The 23,103-nt window shown below is 44.0% G+C and overlaps 1 protein-coding gene across 8 annotated transcripts in view; it reads left to right on the forward strand.

Annotated features, from left to right (window-relative positions):
* mylk (myosin light chain kinase) overlaps window positions 1-23,103 on the forward strand; it is a 246,343-nt gene that overhangs the window by 151,607 nt on the left and 71,633 nt on the right. For 7 of the 8 annotated variants that reach the window (XM_033024039.1, XM_033024038.1, XM_033024037.1 and 4 more), the window contains 5 exons: window positions 11,778-11,915; window positions 13,695-13,892; window positions 17,146-17,392; window positions 21,662-21,742; window positions 22,084-22,880. In XM_033024039.1, coding sequence (XP_032879930.1) covers window positions 11,778-11,915; window positions 13,695-13,892; window positions 17,146-17,392; window positions 21,662-21,742; window positions 22,084-22,880 — 1,461 coding nt within the window. The remainder of the gene's footprint in view (window positions 1-11,777; window positions 11,916-13,694; window positions 13,893-17,145; window positions 17,393-21,661; window positions 21,743-22,083; window positions 22,881-23,103) is intronic. The other variant, XM_033024043.1, reaches the window with a different exon arrangement.

Below are 23,103 nucleotides of genomic sequence, written 5' to 3' on the forward strand. Positions count from 1 at the left end.
AGTAGCAGAATCTCATCATAATGTTAGTGCTGCTTTTACAGAATATGTCAAATGCTTTATTATTAATAATGACCGGCATCGATGCAATTGTCAGTGAATTGACTTACTGCACAATAGAGACTTGCCTTTCAGGTCTAAGTACTTAATGATTATGTATTCATCCTTTAAATAAGCTCATTTTGCTTCTCACTTAATAAGGCTGCTTCCCACTTACCAAAAGGATGAGGCCGGTGGATTGAATATTTTTACATCTCTTATCTGTGGTGTCAACAGCAGGCAGCTCTGCCTGGGGTATAATGTGATCTTATGAGGAACCAATTCATTGAATTCATAATGGAGTCATAAAGAACTGTAGATGCTGGTTTACAAAACAAAACGCAATAGAAATGTGAGGTGTTGTATCTTGGGAAGATTAAAATAGGCAAGGCCTTAAGGGCCTGTCCCACGAGCATGCGACTGCATGCGGTAAGCGCGACCAAACCGGAATTCCTCGTGTCTCCATATTATTACAATAACAACTTGTATATTTGACCAGATACCTCCTAAGCTTTTGCTTTTCTAATCATTTGCTTTTAGATCATTTGCTTTGTCACAGAAACAGTACACAGGCTGATCCCGTGTGTCTAAGGAGAAAGCAAGCTGCCTCCTCTTTGGCCTTTGCCCCACACTATTTTGCTGTAAGCTGCTAGTTTGCACTTGGCTTGGTGCTAAAAATCGCCCCCGTGTTTAAAATTTCCCGCTGTTGTATAGAAGTTTACTGTGGCTGATATATTTTCACCGAATAGTTCAGTAATTAAACGAGAATGTTGTGATTCTAACAGCACACATTCTAACATCTGAAGCCCAGCCCTTTACAGGAATCTTAAAATAATTTTGAGTTTATGCTTCAAGCAAGAATGAAAGGGGGAATTAAACATCCATGTTTGTTTTTCTCTTGTTAATACCATCTCCTTTATGCTACGTGGTTTAGCCAATATTAAAGAGATAAAGGCTGCATCCTGTCCTGATTTCAAAATTTATGTTCTTGTTTTTTAAATCATTCTGTGACCTTGCCCTCACCCCAACCGTGTGACTTGCTTGAGTCTGCATGTTTGTACTCCTTCAGTTCTGACCTCTTGGGTATTCCTGATTGTAATCATTCCATCATCAGAAGCAATGCTTTTGCTGCCAAGATCTCAAGCCCTGACATCTCTGTCCACAACTTCTTTGCCTTTCTACATATCCGTCCATCTTTAAGACACAAACTGCTGGAGTAACTCAGTGGGTCAGGCGGCATCTCTGGAGGACATGGACAGGCGATGTTTCAGGTCGGGTCCCTTCTTCAGACATTAAATCCGCTGAGTCACTCCAGCATTTTGTGTCTTTCTTTGGAATAAACCAGCATCTACAGTTCATTGTTATGACGTCTTTAAGATACTCCTTAAACCAACCTCCTTTTGTCTCAGTTCGTGCTTTTGTGCCCAATTATTTTTTGACAATTTTACTGTGAAATGCATTGAAATGCCTTTTGTGTTAGAGGTACTGCTATATAAATATGAATGCAGGTTATTGTTGTTATTGTCCTTTTTACAATATCAGTCCTACTGCATCTTATTTCCTTCCCAATGAGATGAAGTCCTGAAGATCATTCATGCACCAACACACAAGTGCTAACAAACCATTTCCTTTCAGATATTTTTTTTGCACTCTGCAAGACTGGAAATAGACATTGAATGTTCTTTTTCTGGAGTTTTGAATTCATTTTTGTTAACATATAAATTTGATGGCTTTCAGATATGCAAAAAGAAAATTGAGGTTGAACACGTGGCTTCACAGATAGATAAGGTGATTAAGAAGACGTTCGGTACATTAGCTTTCATCAGTCAGGATACTGAGTGTAGAAGTTGGGATGTTACATTACAGTTGTACAACATGTTGGTGAGGCTGCATTTGGAGTATTGTGTTCAGTTTTAGTCACCCTGCAATGGGAAAGATGTCATCGAGCTCGAAGGAGTGCAGAGACGATTTATGAGGATGTTGCCAGGACTCAAGGGACTGAGATATAGGGAGACCTTAGGCAGGTTGGGAGTTTATTCCTTGGAGCAAAGGAGGCTGAAGAGTGATCTTATAGAGGTGTACAAAATCATAAAGAGAATAGATATGGTGAATGCATAATCTTTTACCCCAAGTAGGGGATTCAAGAACTAGAGGACAGGGGTGAGAGAGGAAAGATTTAATAGGGACCTGAGGGGCAACTGTTTCACTCTGAGGGTGGTGGGTTTATAAAACGAGCTGCCAGAGGAGGTAGTTGAGGCAAGTACTATGACAACTTTTAAAATACATTTAGACAGGTACATGTTTAGGATAGGTTGAGAGGGACATGGGCCAAACGCTGCAGGTGGGATTAGTGTAGATGGGGCATCTTGGTCAACATGGACCCGTGCTGTATGACTCCATAACTCTATGGGATTGTTTTATATTGTCAATTGCTTTGTTCTGCTGTAAACAAGGTCTAGATCCTTGCATCTTGTATTGTGTATGGGCAATAAAGTTAGATTTTACTTCGGAGTCACGTGAATGATTCCATGAAGAAGCCCGTCAGCACGCATGCGCGTCAATTACGTCTAACGCATTGCGCAACGACTGGCTGGCAGGCGCGTCGTTCCACCAGCGGTAAGTTTAAACCTGCAGGTAAGTTTTGAACTTATTTCCAGGTTCTGTTTTTTCTTGCAGGAATCTCTTTTACAGAGTTTTTTCCTGCTGGATAATTTCGGGGCGAAGTTCGGACGGGCCGCGGGGAAACCGGTTATGGACCGTAGGGAGATCCCGGTCACTGACCGTGGAAGCGCGGGTAGCCAGCGGCCGTCGGTTTCGCCACCCGAGTCGCTGACAGTGCGGTCAGCGGCTCCCAGACCGCTGTGGTTCCCCAGAAAGGGGGTAAATCCAAGAATAAGTCAGTTAGGCCTTTGGACTCGGACGAGTCAGGCCAGGAGGGTTTCCCTCCGACATACCTGGGTACGTCCTCGGATGTTTAACCCAGATGGAGGATGGATAGCGCCCTCGGGCGTTTATCCCACAAATGTGATGCACCATCTTGATATAGGTCCATAGGAGGGGCCATATCAGCGCAGGCATCCACAGGGGCCTGCGGCAACACCTGTTTCAGGGCTGCTTACGAATCTCCCTCTCTGTGGAGGGGAGTGCGAGTGGTCAGTGTGTAACTGGCTTCAAATTCGGAAGTATGTCCATGGAACATACTGGAGCACATGCGTATGGCTTCAAGGGAATCCTCGCGAACGAAGGTGTTGCTGCCGGAAGAGTTGGTTTCCAGCCGTTGGCATAAAATCCGGAAGGGGCCAGAGTTCCCCTCACGCTACAAGCTTTGCTAGCATCAGCTACCTTACATCATCATTACAGGAACAGGTGACGGCTGCAAGATACCATACACCTGTCAATTGTTCCTGAAAGTGCTGGCAGTGAACAGCGCTATCAGGGGTGACATTGGAGGGGGCGTGAAAATCCAGGAAATGAAACCAGCCGCCGAATCTTCTCTTCAGGGAAGACCTATCCAACAGGTACGACCTGGATGAAGAAGCAAAAGCTGTCGGACTAATCAAGGTACCAACGAGGAGCAAAACTTCATCGTTTCGGCAACAACACACCCCACGCCTCCATCGGCAGTAAGCGGTTCACTGAAGCTGGTGGCAGCTTGAAAGCTGGGCAGAGGTCTTTCAGGCCAAGGCCCAAGCCGGTCTCAGGAAAAATATGGAATCCACGCACCCTACCAGTCCTACTCTCCAATCAAGAACGGAAATAGAACCGCATCAGGGGCCTTTGAGCTTACCATAAGACCACCGGTAATCATGGAGGTAGGTGGGTTTGGTTCTGCCGAAACATGGGGTATGTGGACTTTTACAAGTTGGTAATATTTACACTTGTTTTTTGTACAAATGACAATGATAACATGAGATTCAGATCCGTTTATAAACTAAAATGATAACATGTGATTAGTTTATACTGCACAGTATACAAGGGCTTGGAATTGTGCCCAGAGTTGTCTTGCGAGGCAGGCTCAGTATTATGGCCAGGATTGCGTTTTGAGACAAGCTCGGAAATATGGCCAGAGTTGTCTTTCAAGGCAGGCTCAGAATTATGGCCTGAATTGTCTTTCGAGGCAGGCTCAGTATTATGGCCAGGATTGCCTTTCGAGGCAGGCTCGGAAATATGGCTAGAACTGTCTTTCGAGGCAGGCTCAGAATTATGGCCAGAGTTGTCTTTCGAGGCAGGCTCAGTATTATGACCAGGATTGCCTTTCGAGACAGGCTCGGAAATCTGGCCAGAGTTGTCGTTCGATGGAGGCTCGGAATTATGGCAGGCGTGGCCTGTTCATTGTGAAAGATGGAGGATGGCGGTTCATCCTTGATTTAACTCGCATGTGCAGTATAGACTTTTCAGAATAGGAAACTTTGTTACTGTCTAACAACTGATTTCCATAGGATCTTTATGGCATGGATCGATCTCAAAGATACATACTATTCAGTTCCCATTCACAGGGATCACCGGAGACATTTGAAATTTATCTGGATGGGGCAATGATAACAGTTAAAGCGTTGCAAAATGGGCTAACTTCAGCTCCCTGGTTATTTACCAAATTACTAAAACTGGAGCTTGGACTGCTCAGAGCTCAAAAACACTTGTTATGGCTTATCTGGATGATATTCTAAACGCTGCATTTTGCTAAAATTAACTGTTTCAGTCGCAAACTATATTTTAGAAATTGGGGTTTCTCATCCATCCAGTTAAATTTAAGTTGATACCAACTAGAGTTATTGATTATTGGGATTTACCTTTAACTATTAATTTGTCTGTGACTCCGCCCTGGGGCAAGAGATTGGAATTAATAGAAGCCTGTAACAACCTTGTTGTTATGAAGCAGCCTTCTATTCATCAAGTGTAATTGGCAATATAGTAGCTGTGTTTCAGCTGTGCAAGTTGGGCCTTTGCATTATCAGAACTTACAACGTGCAAAGGTGTAACCTCTCAAGTACCATGTAGGTCATTGTTAACAGACCTATGCTATTACCAGCTGAAGCTACCAAAGTCACAAAGGTGGACGAACAGTATTCAGCATTGCTCCAGTAATTTTGGTCAGTAAATCTTCAGTTATATTACAACTGATGCTATTGCTCAAAGATGGAAAATTACGAATGCCATCTCTAGTTACGGAGGCGGATGGGATTTGCATGAGATACCAATTCTTCAATTATTGGTATCAACTACCTATAGACACTAGGTGCATTCAATGGGTTAAAGGGTTATTGTGCGAATATGCATAATCTGCATGCTCAACTCCAAGTTGATACACTGTGGTGGCGGCATATGTTAGTCACATGGGTGCAATCGTCAAAGTATCCTGTGATAATTTACCTAACTTCATTTGCCGCTGGTGTATCATCACGTAAAATCAATGACAACACAGAATGGATGTTGGATCACAAAGTATTTTAAGACATGGCTCGATGGAACACCGAATATCGATATGTTTGCATCCAGGCTCATTCACCGGTTGCAAAAATATGTGGCATAACAGTGGCAAGAGATACATTCTCGCTACACGGGGGAGGAATGTTCTTTTATGTCTTTCCTCCATTTTGCCTCAACAGTGGGGTCTTGCAATAAATCCAGCAAGATCCCGCTTCAGGTTTTTGCGTACTGTCTGACTGGCCTATGCAGCCATGGTTCGCGCTAATGTTGGGAATAATAATAGAACATTATATGATTATTGTAAACATAAAACTTTGCTAGTTCAGCCTGTGACTTGGGAAACCAGCCTCTGCATGATAAAATCAATTAATTGACTTGCAGACTCTGAGAAGACTGTTTCTGTGGCTCGGGTTGTCAGACCGATCCATGTATGTGCACACTGCAGATTGCAGGGATAGCACCAAAAAAGCAGTACATTTCCTCTTCAGGAGATGGGAAGAGTTTTTTTAAATGCTAATGTTACATATAATACGGCACGGATACTGACGTCTTGGAGTTCATTTTCAAATGGGTCTTTGACAATAAATTAAGTTATAGTGCCATTAACTGTGCCAAACGTGCCTTCTCACCATATTTGCTGTAGCGAGCGGGACCCACTCTGCCGGGTCTCACCCTCTGATATCCAGATTTATGAAGGATATCTTTAACACAAGTTCTCCCAGGCCCAGGTACACGGAAGTATGGGATATTGACATTGTGTTAACATTACCCACCAGGGGGCTCCAGCTACATCCTTATCTTTGGCCCGGCTCTCATAAGGTAGTTATCCTCATGGCGCTGGTCTCAGCGCAACGGGTCCAGTCACTACATAAATTGCGACTGCACAGGATGGTTACATCTGCAAATAATATAATATTTTATGTTTATGATTTAGTTAAGCAGAGCAAACCAGGGGCGTCAGGTCTCAAGCTAGTTTTCATGGCATACCCCATGGACTTTCGGTTATGTGTGGTCACACATTTACAACAATACGTCAAGGTCACCAAGAGCCTTAGAGGCTGTAAACTAGCAATGTTTGTTAGTTACAAAAAACCTCATAAGAAGGTATCAGTTCAAACCATCTCCAGGTGGTTAAAACAGGACTTTGGCTGTTGCAGGAGTAGATACTAATATTTTCAACTCTCACTCCACCAGGGCTGCTACTTCATCAGCAGCTAGGGTTATGTACGTCCCGCTGGACCACATCCTAGCGGCTGCAGGATGGTCAAAGAATGTACTTTCCAAACATTGTATAATAACCCATTGCCAGACCTGGGGTATTTGCCAACTCAATTTTAGGTTCTGTTTATAGTTTCCTCCCGGATGAGAGGGGTTACTATTATTATTATTTGTTCATTAAAAAGCATCAGCATGTTTTAAATCTACGTCATGTTTGTATGCATTATGAATGTTTCCCTTATCTGTGGTCAACTGATGCAGTTGTGCTTGTGTGGACTCGTGTTCACGGCATGAAATCACAGAGCTTTGAAATCTTCACGGAATCACTCACGTGACTCCGAAGTAAAATAGTAAGATTAAACGAGAACTTACCAGTTTGAAGTTTGATCTTTATTTTATGAGGAGTTACGATGAGCGATTACGTGCCCTCCGCTCCCAACCCCCTTATCATAAAGATCACTTGGTAGTTCTAGTCTCTCCAATCTTACTATGTTAAGTTCAACTACTGTTATCTGTGATTTCACACCGCTGCTTTGAAGGTTGACGCGCATGCGTGCTGACGGGCTTCTTCACGTAATCGCTCATCGTAACTCCTCATAAAATAAAGATCAAACTGGTAAGTTCTCGTTTAATCTTACTATCATTTGAGGGTTCACAATATCACTCCCTTATACATAATAAAACCATTCCTGGGATACATTTCCCAGTGAGTAAACTTGAACGAGTTTTCTTGAGCTTTGATAAAGCTGTTTTTATCACAAAGCTTCAAGTTTGGGATTAAGTTATTGTGGACCCATATGCTTTCAATGACTTTCCCATGCAAAGTCGTTTATATCAGATTTATAGTTCCCAGAGATCAAGATCCCTTTGTTAATGACCACAGTACAAAACCCAGGATGAAAGCATCAATGAATAAGCCCAGCGAGCAGCATTTTTCACTTTAAAATTTGACATTGCTGCAAAAGAGGTTAACATCCCTTCTCTGCTGTCGATGGTTTCAGAGCCTATCCTGGGAGCTGGGAAAGTGATAGCTCGGAACAAATAATGGCTTTTGTTGCATGCTAACCAGTCAGCGGAAAGACAATACATGATTACAATCGAGCTGTCCACAGTGTACAGATACATGATGAAGGGAATAACGTGAATAATGTTTAGTGCGTGATAAAGCCCAGTAAAGTCCGATCAAAGATAATCCAAGGGCTTTCAATTAGGTTGATAGTAGCTCAGGACTGCACTCTAGTTGTTGGTAGGATGGTTCAGTTGCCTCACAACAGCTGGGAAGAAACTGTTCCTGAATCTGGAGGTGTGCGTTTTCACAGGAAAGGTTTAGACAGATATGGGCCAAACGCAGGCAGGAGGGACCAGTGTAGATGGGGCATGTTGGTTGGCATGGGCAAGTTGGACCAAAGGGCCTGTTTCTGTGCTGTATGACTCTATGAACACTGTTTCAGAATAATCTGCTTGCATCTTAATCACCAAAATAGAAGGGAGTTTCCATGATGAATTATTCTCTGTATAAAATGATGTATGAATTTGGACAGGTACATGGATAGGAAAGGTTTAGAGGGACATTGGCAAAATGCAGGCAGGTGGCACTAGCATAGATGGAGTATGTGTAGGAAGGAACTGCAGATGCTGCTTTACAATAAAGAAAGACACAAAACGCTGGAGTAACTCAGCGGGTAGGTGGGGTATATCGGTCAGCTGGGCAATTTGGGCCAAAGGGCCTGTTTATACGCCGAATTATGCTAATTAAAGACTTCAGTCAAACGTAAGAACTAAGAATCACATGGAAAAGGCTATAAGCATTAGGCAGGTTAGGCTGCATCTGTGGAAAAAAAATAATGGATATCATAAATCCTTCGTCAGATTTTGGAATCCCAGCAATGGGCAATTCTTTTGATTTTCAAACAACTTTTACGAGATAAACAACTTTATAAGATAGCCATGAATGATATGAGGGAGTTGAAGGGGCCTCAGTTGAGAACTGTTTGCAGGTGGCAATCAGAGGCTGAAAGGTGGGGTCTGAGGTGTCTCCTGACTGGGCCTCGAGGTCTGCTTCAGCAGGGAGGGTGCCTGGAAGATGTCACTCCAGGTCCATCTGTTGTAGGTGCTGGAGAAGGGAGGTGGCAGGGGTCGAGCCTTGGGCTCGGCAAAAGAACATAGAATAGTACAGCACAGAAACAGGCCCTTCAGCCCACAATGTCAATGCTGGACGATGCCAAGACAACAAATCTCCTCTGCCTGCATATGGTCCATGTAGCTCCATTCCCTGCATATCCCATGTGCCCATCCAAAACCCTCTTCAATGCTACTATCATATCTGCCTCCACCTCTACCCCTGGCAGCGAGTTCCAGGACCCCACCATCCTCTGTTTAAAATACTTTCCCTGCACAATTCCTTTAAACATTGACCCTCTCATCTTAAAATTCTGCCCTCTAATCTCTGACATTTGCATCCTGGGGGATAAAGGCTCTGACTGTCCATGCTATCTACTATCTATGCACTCTCATAATTTCATATACCTATCAGGTCTCCTCTCAGCCTCTGATATTCCAGAGAAAGCAATCCAAGTTTATCCAACCTCTTTCTGTAGCTGATATCTTCCAATCCAGACAAGATTCTGCTAACGAGATGGGGGCCTGGGAGGGATTTGACTTCAGCAGTGAGGGGCAATTGTTGACCAAGAGGAAGGGATCAGGACTCAAAACTTTGTTTCATCTCCATCCGCCTTACGTCATCAAATAACCTTTATTCCTATTTCTAATTTATGGAATGTATGTATTTCTAAGCTATGTAAAGTGCGAGACCTCAAAGCCTTTGAAGAAAGCCCTGCTTTTAAGTGCACTCACATATGTTCCTCTAAGGTTATGTTATATTATACTTTCTGATGATATTGAAGGAGGCCATTCGTCCCATTGAGCCTGTGCCAGCCGTCTGTGGTCTCAGTCCCAATCCTCTACATGTTTCCCAGTGAACCATTCTGTTTCTGTGTCCATTTTACCCGTTCCGCTCCCGATTCTCCTGCTGTCCATCTATACTGGGGCATCTCACTGTGGTGAGATAACCCATTACGTTGTCTTTGAGTGTGGGAGGAAAGCAGAGCCCCAGGTAAGAAGCTATATTGAGATTGTGCGAACTCCACAAAGACAGCGCCCGAGGTCACGATCAACCTGGAGTCGCTGGAACATTGTGGCAGAAGTTGGAAAGGGTGCAGAGAAGATTTATGAGGATGTTGCCAGGACTCGAGGGCCTCAGCTATCGGGAAAGATTGAGCAGGCTAGGGCTCTATCCCTTGGAGAGCGAGAGAATGAGGGGTGATCTTATAGAGGTGTACAAAATCATGAAAGGAAGAGATTGTGTATTCGCACAGTTTGAATAGATCAAGTCCTTGCCCAGATTAGGGAAATCGAGAACCAGAAGACATAGGTTTAAGGTGAGGGGGGAAAGATTTAATAGGAACCTGATCGGTAACGTTTTTACACAGAGGGTGGTTGGTGTATTGAACAAGCTGCCGAAGGAGGTAGTTGAGGCAGGTACTGTCGAGACATTTAAGTAACATTTAAACAGGTACAGGGATAGAATATGTTAGAGAGATATGGGCCAAACTCAGGCAGATAGGACTAGTGTAGATGGGATGTTGGGCAAATGGGCCAAAGGGCCTGGTTCCATGCTATATGACCTTATGCATTGACTGCTGCACTATTGTGACACCATGCATGGATCAGAACTTACTGAACATTAGATCAGAAGCATAGTCGGGCACTTTCCATGTGAAGATCATACTCCACTTAAAATGCACTGTCAAATTTCCAACATTTTAACTTATGTTGCAGCTTTATAGGCCACATTTGGAGTCTTGTGTGCAGTTCTGGTTGCTCCTTTACAGGAAGTATGTGGAGGCTTTGGAAAGGGTGCAGAGGATGTTTACCAGAATGATGACTGGATTAGGGGAGGTATTAGCCATAGGGAGAGGCTGGACAGACTTAGATTGTTTTTTTCTGGCACGCCGGAGGTTGCAGGGAGACCTGATAGAAGTATATAAAATTATGAGAGGCATAGATAGGATAGGCTGTCAAATAAAGACACAAAGGTACTGGAGTAACTCAGCGGGCCAGGCATCATCCCTGGTGAACATGGATAGGTGACATTTCATGTCTGCACCCTTCTTCAGACAGTCAGATCCATTTTACCCCAGGGCGGGAATATCAGATACCAGAGGGCATAGTTTTAAAGGCAATGTTTAAAGGGTATGTGCGGGGCTCATTCTTTTGTACAGAGGGTGGTAAGTGCCTGGAACACGTTACCGGGGATGGTTGAGGCAGATGTAGATGACAGTGGCATTTAAGAGACTTTTGGATAGGCACATGGATATGCAGGGAAAAGAGGAATATGGATCATGTGTAGGCAGATAAGAGATTGTCTTGGCATCATGTTCAGCACAGACATTGTGGACTGAATGGCCTGTTCTTGCACTGTACTGTATTCCATGTCTTGTGGTGGAAAGGGGGATTGAGGGATATGCTGATACCAAAGATAGACAGGTTCATTTGGTGTCAGTTTGTCTATCCCCAGATTATTCTTCTCCTTCCACAAAGCAATTAAAGAACACCATGGGTGATATTTTAATTAAACAATTTTGAGCGTCCCATCTGAGGTCAAGATTGGGTTAAGGTGACGTAGTTTATATGAACAATTGAACTTCATTACTTTTGTTTAGGAATTCACCCCTTAGAAAGTCTCTTGTACACTGGGCGGCACAATGGCGTTGCCCTGGAGTTGCTGCCTTACAGCGCCAGAGATCCAGGTTCGATCCTGACTACGGGCGCTGCCTGTACAGAGTTTGCACGTTCTCCCTGTGACCGCGTGGTTTTTTTACGGGTGCTCGGGTTTCCTCCCACACTCCAAAGACGTGCAGGTTAATTGGCTTCTGTGATTTGTTCTTAGTGTGTTGGATAGAACTCGTATACGGCGTGATCACTGGTCGGTGTGGACTCAGTGGGCTGAAGGGCCTGTTTTTATGCTGTATCTCTAAACTAAACTAAACACTGTCGTAATTTGTTGTGTGCAATTTATAGATTGTTTTTGTATGCAGAAAGAACGATCACCAAGAAGGCAGAGAGTCCAGGTCTCCAAGAGACAGAAAAACCTTTTGCTCCAGTCTTCCTGCAGGAGCTGACTAATCTGCAAGTCATGGATGGCAGCCAAGTGCGAATGGCAGTGGAAGTGACAGGTAAGGGATCGCTGAAACCTGGACACATCCATAAGGAATGATGTCCAAGCCTAAAATGTTCGCCAGTATAAAGCTCGGCCAAGACTCTATTGCTAAGCTGGTGGTCTGTTGATGTGGTTGTGGAAAGTCGTGCATGAATAGGTTTGAGCAAAGTCCAATTTTTCTTGGATGAGATTCCAACAGAAAATCATTATTGTTATATTAGAACCTGAGTAAATGCTGCTGATGCATTCTTTGGGCTTAAAAGATGAAAAGATGTGCAATTGTGTTCAGCAAAACTCTCTGCTTTAACATACATTCCCTTGGTGGTCTGAACACTCAAGCACCATAAAATATAATGGTGTTTATGTTCAGGTAGTGTAAAAATCCAAAAATCCAAACCAAAAAATCATATTAAGCCTTAAACTTTGTAATGAGACGGTGCACTGTTGCTAAAGATGTAAGCTGGATGGAAATAGAGGCTTCTAGAAAGTGAAAAATAGCCACTGAGAAAATTCCAGTCTTCCAAAAAGGTGGAAGTGTAAACATATTTTAAGAACCATCATAAAGTAGCCCATGTTGCTTCAAATATAAAGGTCGCAGTCTCACAGACAGCAATTCAGAATGGACTAACATTTGAGTCAGTTTTCTGTGTAATGTGAAATTTAAAGTTGCAAGCCTTGCTTTTGCTGCTCAAAACGGCACATATGCAGCATCTACACAATGGTCTTCTGACTATGACCACTGCAAAATCAGACTCCAAACTACAATCGGAAAACTGAGGTGATGGTTTAATAGGTAGAACTATTTGTAAAGAGGCTTAAGGAAATGGTAAACTGAGCAGTAGGAAGCACACACACACGCACGCGCACTCACACACACACCACATGTACACACGCACGTATACTCACACTCACTTTCCCACTCACTCTCACACATGCACTAACACTTGCACACTGCATGTACACACGCACGTATACTCACACTCTCACTCTCCCACCCGTTCTCAAACACACACACACACACACACACACACACACACACACACACACACACACACACACACACACACACACACACACACACACACACACAGCTGGAGTAACCCAATGGATCAGGCAGCATCTCTGGAGGACATGGATAGGTGACATTTCGGGCCGGGACCCTTCTTCAGACTCAGGACATGGATACGGTACCTGAAACATCACATATCCATGTCCTCCAGAGATGCTGCCTGACCCGCTGATTACTCCAACACTTTCTGTCTTTTTGTGTAAACTAGCATCTACAGTTCCTTGTGTCTATGGTAAACTGAGCAAATTATGCAAAGTAAAATGATTTGCATGTTGCAATCGTGAAATGGTAATGATGTTATTATGTAGAAATATTGTCAATTAAAATGTTAATCTAAAATAATCATGGATTTGTTACTGGAGGCCAAAGCTATTGGTAACCAATAATGAAAATGGCTTTAAAAACAGTCTGGATACTCTTCACAATTTTTTTCCCCCACTTTCTCAAGAACTAAGGGAAGAATTGAATGTTTACTATTATGAATTGCTATTTTCAACTTCATGTGCAAGGTAGTTCATGTTATCATTGGCTGTTAAGCTATTGAATGTGGAACAAAAAATATATTTAGTTAGTATTTTAATAGCATTGGTACAGTGTAGGAATGAGATGCCTATCTCTCAGAAAATAGTTTCCATCCAGTTGAAAAATTCAATGCGCAAAATATTTCTTAACTCTGTTTTTTTTGTCTACTCCTGCTAATTCCAATAACTGTGTTGATTTTATCAGCCAACCCACCTCCTGAAGTTATCTGGCTTCATAATGGGAAGGAAATTCAGGAATCGGAAGACTTTCAGTTTGAAAAGAATGGAAATGAATACAGTCTTTTTATTCAGGAGGTTTTTCCTGAAGATACTGGAAAATACACGTGTGAGGCCTGGAATGACCATGGGGAAGTGCAGACACAGGCAATACTAACTGTAAAAGGTACTGTTCCAACTGTGCTAGCATCTCCTGCCTCCATGTACGTAGGTCTTTTCTGCTTCACTCGTCACACTTTAGTTTGGAGATACAGAATCTTCGTCCCACCAAAAAAGTACTCCAAATGTAGAAACAAGGAACTGCGGATGCTGGATTACACAAAAGGACACAAAGTGCTGGACTAATTCAGCGGGTCAGGCAGCATATCTGGAGAACATGGATAGGCAACGTTTCTGGTCGGGGCCCTTCTTCAGTCCTTTAGAACATGCCTATCCATATTCCCCAGAGATGCTGCTTGACCCGCTGAGTTATTCCAGCTCTTTGTGTCCTCTTGCACTGCCAAGTTCCTGTCTTTGGATTTGGACATTAGACATTTAGAGATACAGTGCGGAAACCCACCAAGTCCGGGTCGACCCGTGTTCACCCTTACACTAGCACTATCCTACACACTAGGGACAATTTACAATTTTACTAAAGTCAATTAATCTACAAACCTGTACGTTTTTTGGAGAGTGGGAGGAAATCGGAGCACCCGGAGAAAACCCATGTGGTCACAGGGAGTACACACACTGCACAGTTTTTAAAACTAATTATGCACTTTACTTTAGACTTTGCTGAGTGTCTTTTCAATGCAAAGGATGCCTTTTTGGTTCCACAATGATGTCCATTGTACATATTGGTTGAACAAGTTGCAATAGCTATCACATTGGTGAGGGTGCCGCAGCCAATGTTGTTGGGAGTAGGTGGAATAGTCAACATGCATCTGTTCTGCATCAATTCATTGCTAACACAGGCTTTATGGAAGATAGTGCCCCATTCTCTTTTTCCCCAACAGAATGAAACATAGCATTTCAAGGGATCACTGGCTAGGAAGCCAGATTGACTTCTGATGCCTCAATTCTGCATATGTTTACTCTCTAGAAATCTTTGAAGTTGCTAAAAACCTGCAGCCAGTTCTGTGCCTGGCACTCATGGAATTTGTCCTGACTTCAAAGCTTTTGGTCAAGTCAATTACTCCCGACCATGCATGCAAGTAGGCAGTGCAATGGGGAAGCAGTGGGACTGGGAGATCAAACAGAGGGTACGCTGAATGTCTAGGTAGGGGAGAGGTATCTCAGCTGGGGATAATAACACAAGGTAATGCACGAAAAGAGAGAGGAGGGGGTAGAAAGCGTGAGAGAATATAAAGGCCTGCCCCACTTGCCGATTTTTTTGGCGACTGTCGGCGTCATATCAGGGTCGACAAAAGATTTTGAACATTTCAAAATCCAGCGGCGACAAAAAAATGTTGCGACCCTTGCGGAAACACCGTGCGTCAATACGTCATACCGCCGCGTTACGCCGCATTATGCCGCGACTTCTTCGGTGACATGATACGTCAGTCAATGATGCCGGCAGTCGCCAAAAAAATTGCCAAGTGGGACAGGCCCTTAACTCATCAGAGGGCATTTCTGGCCTGTTCTCCAGGAACAATTCTCTAAACTGAATTCTAGATTAGATTAGATTGGATTAAATTAGTTTACATACGGTAGAACATAGATCAGTATAGTAGTTTAGTTTAGTTTAGTTTAGAGATGCAGCACGGAACCAGGCACTTCATCTCACCGAGGCCCGCTGACCAGCAATCACCCCGTACACCAGCACTATCCTACGCACTAGGGATAATTTTCAATTTTTTCTGAAGCCAATTAACCTACAAACCTGTACATTGTTGGAATGTGGGAGGAAACCGGGTAACCCGGGGAAAACCCACACAATTACAGGGAGAACGTACAAAATCCATACAGACAGCACACACCAGGCACATCAGCCTCCAACGTTTCTGCCACTGTCAACGCGATCCCGCCATCAATCACATCTTGCATCACCCGCCCTCCTGTCCACTTTCCCCAGAGACCTGTCTCCCTGTAACTCAAGATTCACTCATCCTTCCCCACTCAACTCTCCGCCTCCCCAGATACTTTCCCCTGCAACAGCAGGAGATGCAACACCCGTTCCTGCACCTCCTCTTTCACTTCTATTCCGGGACCCCAATAGCTCTACCAATGCTCTTCTACTTGTACCTCTTCTAACCTCATCTATTGCAATGGAGGTCCCAATGAGGCCTCCTCTGCATCAGCAAGACCAAGTGTAGAGACGGCAATCTTTTCACTGAACACTTGCGCTCTGTCCACTGAGGCCAGATGGAGCTCCCGGTTGCTAACCATTTTAATTTCCCTTCCTGATACCGTACCGACCTTTCTGACGTGGGTCTCCTCCACTGCCAGATTGAGGCCACACGCAAACTGGAGGAACAGCACCTCATATTCCACTTGCGTAGCTTACAACCCAATGTAGAATTCTCCAATTTCAGGTAAAGTCCCCATGGGTGGAGGCAATATTATGATCTATTATTCTAATTAACTGAGGTCTGCCGGTCAAGAAGTCCAGAAGCCGATGGAGGTTGCCAATACCAAGCTCCACAAGTTTAGAGATGCACTTATTCCGCATTAATGTGTTGAAGGCTGAGCTATCGCCAATTAATAGCAGCCTGACATAGATGTTCTTATTGTCAAGGTGACTATCATGCAAACCAACCTGCCTTCCATTGACTTCATTTACATTTCATGCGGTCTCAGCAAGGCCACCCGCATAATCAAGGACTAGTCTCACCCCGATCACTCCCTCTTCTCCCCTCCTCCAATAGGCAAGAGGTACAGAAGTGTGAAAACACACACATCCAAATTCAGGGACAGTTTCTTCCCAGCTGTCATCAGGCAACTGAACCATCCTATCACCAACTAGAGAGCGGTCCTGAACTACCATCTACTTCATCGGTCTATCATTAATCGTAGCTTATTGGACTTTATCTTGCATTAAACGTTATTCCCTTTATCCTTTAGTCAGAGGGTTGTGAATCTGTGGAATTCATTGCCACAGCCGGCTGTGGAGGTAAAGTCATTGGGTATTTTTAAGATGGATATTGACAGATTTTGAAGTAGTACGGGTGTCAGGGGTTATGGGGGGGAAGGCAGGAGAATGGGGTTGAGAGGGAAAGATAGATCAGCCATGACACATTCCTGGTCCTCAGGGGATGAATAGGAGACGAGGCTCCCCCTCCAGGCGTGGGTCTGGGTTCCATGGTGGGCGAGGCAGGGCCACTGCCATCTGGGGTACGGCAGTGATCTGCAGCCTATCGTGGGCTTCTGTATGCACGGTGCTATGAAATGTCGTTTTATCACAGACTAACGTCATACTCGGGTGTCCTCTCTTTGTGCAGAGCCCCAGGACGGGACGCAGCCCTGGTTTATCAGCAAGCCCAAAGCCGTGACTTCATCTGTAGGTGAACGAGTCCTCATCTCTTGTGCCATCGCCGGAGACCCATTCCCAACCGTACAGTGGCTGAAGGATGGGAAAGAGGTTGAAATCGACGAAGGCTGCAGAGTCCTCCAGAATGACGATGTATTTACGCTGTTCATCAACAGTGTCCAATTGCACCATTCCGGTCTGTATGAAATACGGCTCAAGTACGTTTCCAGTGCATTCTCTCCATTACAGGCACTCCCCAACTTACGTCAGGGCGATGTTACGTGAACCCTTACGTAAGTCAGATTTTACGTGTTGGATTCACCATTCCCACCCCCTGCCCGAAATAATTCACTGTGTCTGAATCAGGGTTCCGACCCAAAACGTCATCTGTCCATGTTCTTCCAGAGATGCTACCTGACCTGCTGAGTTACTCCAGCACTTTGTGCCGACACTGAGAGTATTAATTGTCTCAGTGGCTTCCTGCTGCGCCCGGGGCACTTCCTGTGGCGCGCGGCCTTCTGGGTAATGGCTGCTTGTTTCTGATGTAAACTTGAGTGATCTGCAAATTACAAACTGCCTCGATTGCACCAAGGACTGAGTACAGAATTGTTTACTTAAGTGCAAGTTTACATAAGCATCCCATTGCGTAAGTTGGCAGTGTCTGTATTCATGCTCAAAGCATATAAGCTCTACAAAAGCTAAATCATTGTTCATAGAACAACCATAACTATATATAAATGAAGCACTTATTTCCCTGTAAGTAGTGAAAACGTTCTGTCTGTATAACTTATTGTACTGCAAATGGATAAAACATTCCTGAATTTCTGAGCGAATTTTCACAATGCATGCAATGCCGCCCATAGTTTGTCATGGATAGTTACAAATAAGCTTCAATGGATTTTAGATAGTCAGAAAATAAAAGGGTACGGGAGAAGTGAGGGAAAGTGGTGCTCAAGTGCAAGATCAAACGTGCTCTCATTGAATGGTGGCTCAGGTTTGAGGGCTGATTGGTCAACTTCTGTTTTCTTAGAGGTATAACATGAAAGAGACCCTGGGGCCGAAGAGTATGTTGGTGCAGGAGTAGGCCATTCGGCCCTTTGAGCCAGCATCGCCTTTCAATATGATCATGGCTGAACATCCACAATCAGTACCCCGTACCTGCCTTCTCGCCATTTCCCTGGACTCCGTTATCTTTAAGAGCTCTATCTAACTCTCTCTTGAAAGCATCCAGATAATTGGCCTCCACTGCAGTCAGAGAATTCCACAGGTTCACAACCCTTTGTGTGAAAAAGTTTTTCCTCATCTCCGTTCTAAATGGCTTACCCCTTATTCCTAAACTGTGGCCCCTGGTTCTGGACTCCCCCAATATCGGGAACATATTTCCTGCCTCTAGCGTGTCCAAACTCTTAATAATCTTATATGTTTCAATAAGATTCCCTCTCATCCTTCTAAATTCCAGAGTATACAAGTCCAGCCGCTCCATTCTAAAATATGACAGTCCTATCATCCCAGGAATTAACCTCGTGAACGTATGCTGCACTCCCTCAATAACAGGAATGTCCTTCCTCAAATTTGGAGACCAAAACTGCAGAGAATACGCCAGGTGTGGTCTCACTAGGGCTCTGTACAACTGCAGAAGGACTCTGCACCTATACTCATCTCCTCTTGTTATGAAGGCCAACATGCCATTCACTTTCTTCACTGCCTGCTGTACCTGCATGCTTACTTTCAGTGACTGATGAACAAGGACCCCCAGATCTCGTACTTCCCCTTTTCCCAACTTGACACCATTCAGATAATAATCTGCCTTCCTGTTTCTGATACCAAAGTGGGTAACCTCACATTTTCCACATTAAACTGCATCTGCCATGCATCTGCCCACTCACCCAACCTGTCCAAGTCACCCTGCATCCTCCCCACAGTTCACACTGCCACCCAGCTTTGTGTCACCTGCAAATTTGCTAATGTTACTTTTAATCCCTTCATCTAAATCATTAATGTATATTGTAAATAACTAGTGGGATCCCAGCACCGAGCTTTGCGGTATCCCACTAGTCACTGCCTGCCATTCTGAAAGGGACCCGTTTATCCTGTCTGCCAACTAATTTTCTATCCATGTCAGTATACTACCCCCAATACCATGTGCTCCAATTTTGCCCACTAATCTCCTACGTGGGACCTTATCAAATACTGTCTGAAAGTCCAGGTACACTACATCCACTGGCTCTCCCTTGTCCATTTTCTTAGTTACATCCTCAAAAAATTCCAGAAGATTAGTTAAGCATGATTTCCCTTTCGTAAATCCATGCTCTCAGACCGATCCTAATACTGCTATCCAAATGTGCCGCTATTTCATCTTATATAATTGACCCCAGCATCTTCCCCAACACCGATGTCAGACTAACTGGTTTAAAATTCCCTGTTTTCTCGCTCCCGCCTTCCTTAAAAAGTGGGATAACATTAGCTGCCCTCCAATCCATAGGAACTGATCCTGAATCTATATAACATTGGAAAATGATCACCAATGCGTCATTGATTTCTAGAGCCACTTCCTTAAATACCCTGGGATGCAGACCATCGGGCCCTGGGGATTTATCAGCCTTCAGTCCCATCAGTCGACTCAACACCATTCCCTGCCTAATGTGAATTTCCTTCAGTTCCTCCGTCACCCTAGATCCTCTGGCCACTAGTACATCAGGAAGATTGTTTGTGTCCTCCTTAGTGAAGATGGATCCAAAGTACCTGTTCAACTCGTCTGCCATTTCCTTGTTCCCCATAATAAATTCACCCGTTTCAGTCGTCAAGGGTCCAACTTTGGTCTTAACTATTTTTCTCCTCTTCACATACTTAAAGAAGCTTTTACTATCCTCCTTTATGTTCTTGGCTAGCTTACCTTCGTACCTCATCTTTTCTCCCCATATTTCCTTTTTAGTTATCTTCTGTTGCTCTTAAAAAGTTTCCCAATCCTCTGGCTTCCCGCTCATCTTTGCTATGTTATACTTCACTTTTATTTTTATACTGTCCCTGACTACCCTTGTCAGCCACGGTCACCCCTTACTCCCCTTGGAATCTTTCTTCCTCTTTGGAATGAATTGATCCTGCACCTTCTGTATTATTCCCAGAAATACCTGCCATTGTTGTTCCATGCTATACCTCTGAACTTCGAGTCCATGATGACCATTCAAACCAGTTCTATGTTATCCCACATGCATTCCCTCCCTACACACTGGGGTGATAATTTACAGAAGGCCAATTAACCTACAAACCCGCACGTCTTTGGGATGTGGGAGGATACCCACGTGCATATCCCAATCAGAAACTTGTCCCCAGGGTTGAAAAATCAAAAACTATAGGGCATAGTTGGAGAAGGTGAGAGAAGCAAAGTTAAGGGAGAAGTGCAGACAGAGGGTGCTGTCGGGGATGGTGTTTATGTTACGTTAGTGACATTTAAAGGACTTTTGGATAGGCACATGGAATCGCAGGGCATGGAGGGATATGGGTTGTGTGCAGATAGATAAGTGATGGTCTTGTCATCACGTTTGGCACAGACATTGTGAGCTGAAGGGCCTGATCTTGTGCTGTACCATTCAATGTTCTATGACTGAGTTGTTCAGTTACCTCAGGGAGCTTCAATTGCTGAGTCATTAAACGTTGGGATAAAAAGGATTGGGGCTAAACCAGGGTCAAGGATTATGGGGATCGGGTATGAAGAGGAGTTTATTTTTAGAGATGCAACATGGAAACAGGCCCTTCGGCCCACTGAATCCATGCCGACCATCGATCACCAATTCACACTAGTTCTATGTCATCCCACGTCCTAATCCGCTCCCTAAGGGCAATTTACCTACAAACCCACACGTCTTTGGGACGTGGGAATAAACCGAAGCACCCGGAGGAAACGCACGTCACAGGGAGAACGTGCAAACTCCACACATACAGCACTCGAGGTCAGGATCTAACCTGGGTCTCTGGCGCTGTGTAACGGCAGCTCTACCAGCTGTGCCACTGTGCCAACTACACGGACTAGGTTGGATAGACCGAATGTCCTGCCCCATCTGTTACTCCCGCAACTTATGATTTTACTGAACATTTGAGGAAAGACAGAAATTGTTGAAACTTAATATGGGCCTCTGCTCTCTTACTCTCAGCAGCAAATCCTCGAATCACTTGGTCTCAAAGCCATTTGAGTTTATTTCTTTGGCAAAGGAACTGAACAGAATATCCCCTTTTACAAACTTGAGCCAGCTAATTGCAGTAGGTTTATTTTCCTTTGAAAATGGTCAAATATTTATGCTCTAGTTTCTCTGCACGGAAGTTACTTACAGTGATGAAGAGATAGCAAGAATGTATAATCACTTCATCTAAACAGTACGATTCGCATTTGTAAAAAAAAATCAAGATGTATGCAATCATTCCCAGATCTATTTTCAACGTATTCTTCAAACCTAATTTTAACCTTAACGCTCTTTCTTTTGCACAAATGTCAGAAACCAGGTCGCCAAGTGTAACTGCCATGTGTCACTCGTGGTCAAAGAATACTCCCTTTCCCGAGAAGATGCCAAGGAAAAGTAAGTCTGATTCCCACATTACTTGGGAGGGTTCTATTTTTGCACTGCCTGTGCTGAAATCGGTCAGTCCAGTCTGGAAAAGATTCAAAACTAATCCCCAAAAGTGACCAGAAATTGTTTACATCACACAGCTGTGCAAAAAATCTGTGGCTCAGGCAGTCTGTCTCAATTTTTTTTCATGCCCTTACATGGTCATTGAAGTCATCAGTGATGCTGTGTAATAATGGATTGTATTCTTGTAAGAAGCCTTTCCCTTTTATAAACATTCTGTCAAGCTGGGAGCTGTTCTACAGCATCCAAACGGACCGCTTGTTAAATCTTTCCCTTTCAATTCCTGACAGTGGCGGTAAGATACAATTAGACGACAGCATCTTTGGAAAGGAGGAGGTTTGCGGTGATGGCATAGAGGATCTTGATCGAGCCGAGACTGCCAAAAGGAGCCTTGAAGAATCCAAAGCCAAGGAGAAGGCGTTCCGTGGAGTGCTGCGACGGAAAGTGGAGACCAAGGAGCAGTCCGCCGAGCAGCTCAAACAGCAAGAGGCTGAGCAGAAAGACTTCCGCTGCGTCCTGGGCAAGAAGGTCATCACCAAGAGCTTTTCCGAAGAGGATCTGAAGGAACGGCAGGCAGAACAGATGAACTTCAGAGACTCTCTCTCCAGACATGTTAAGCCAACTAATTTGTTTGAAGACGAAAAGAAAATTTCAAGCCCCCAACAGGTAGATTTCCGGGCGGTCTTGGGTAAAAAGGCCATGCCCAAAATCTCACCGCAAGAAGCGATCTCGCCAAAGCAAGCGCAGCCAGACTTCAGGAGTGCCCTGAGCTCGAAGAAGAACTCCTCCTCTGACAAGGAGGCAAGTAATGATGCCGGCAGCATTAAGTCTGTAAAAGTGGACATAAATGATGGGGGGGATTGTAAAGATGGATGTTCACATGTTGACGGTGTGCTGATTGAGGAGAAACCTGACAATGCAGGCAATGCACCTGTCTTTAAGGAAACATTAAAGGATGCTCAGATAGCGGACAGTGAGCGGTTATTATTGCATTGCCGAGTAGTGGCCAACCCACCCCTGACGGTCACCTGGACTATAAATGGAAAGGTCATCAAGTCGTCCAAGTTCATTACTATATCTCAAGAAGGTAACTGACTTCCAAAATTAGAGAAAGTTTGAACTTTATTGTAATATGTTGATAAATACAGCACAATATTCTGTTTTTAGACATTAATTATTAGGAATGTTAATAAATATTATGTTCATAAGTTATAGGAGCAGAATTAGGCTATTCGGCCCATCAAGTCTACTCCGCCTTTCAATCGTAATTGATCTATCTTTTCCTCTCAACCCCATTATCCAGCCTTCTT

The sequence above is a fragment of the Amblyraja radiata genome, chromosome 7, assembly GCF_010909765.2.
Source record: "Amblyraja radiata isolate CabotCenter1 chromosome 7, sAmbRad1.1.pri, whole genome shotgun sequence".
NCBI classification, from domain to species: Eukaryota; Metazoa; Chordata; class Chondrichthyes; order Rajiformes; family Rajidae; genus Amblyraja; species Amblyraja radiata.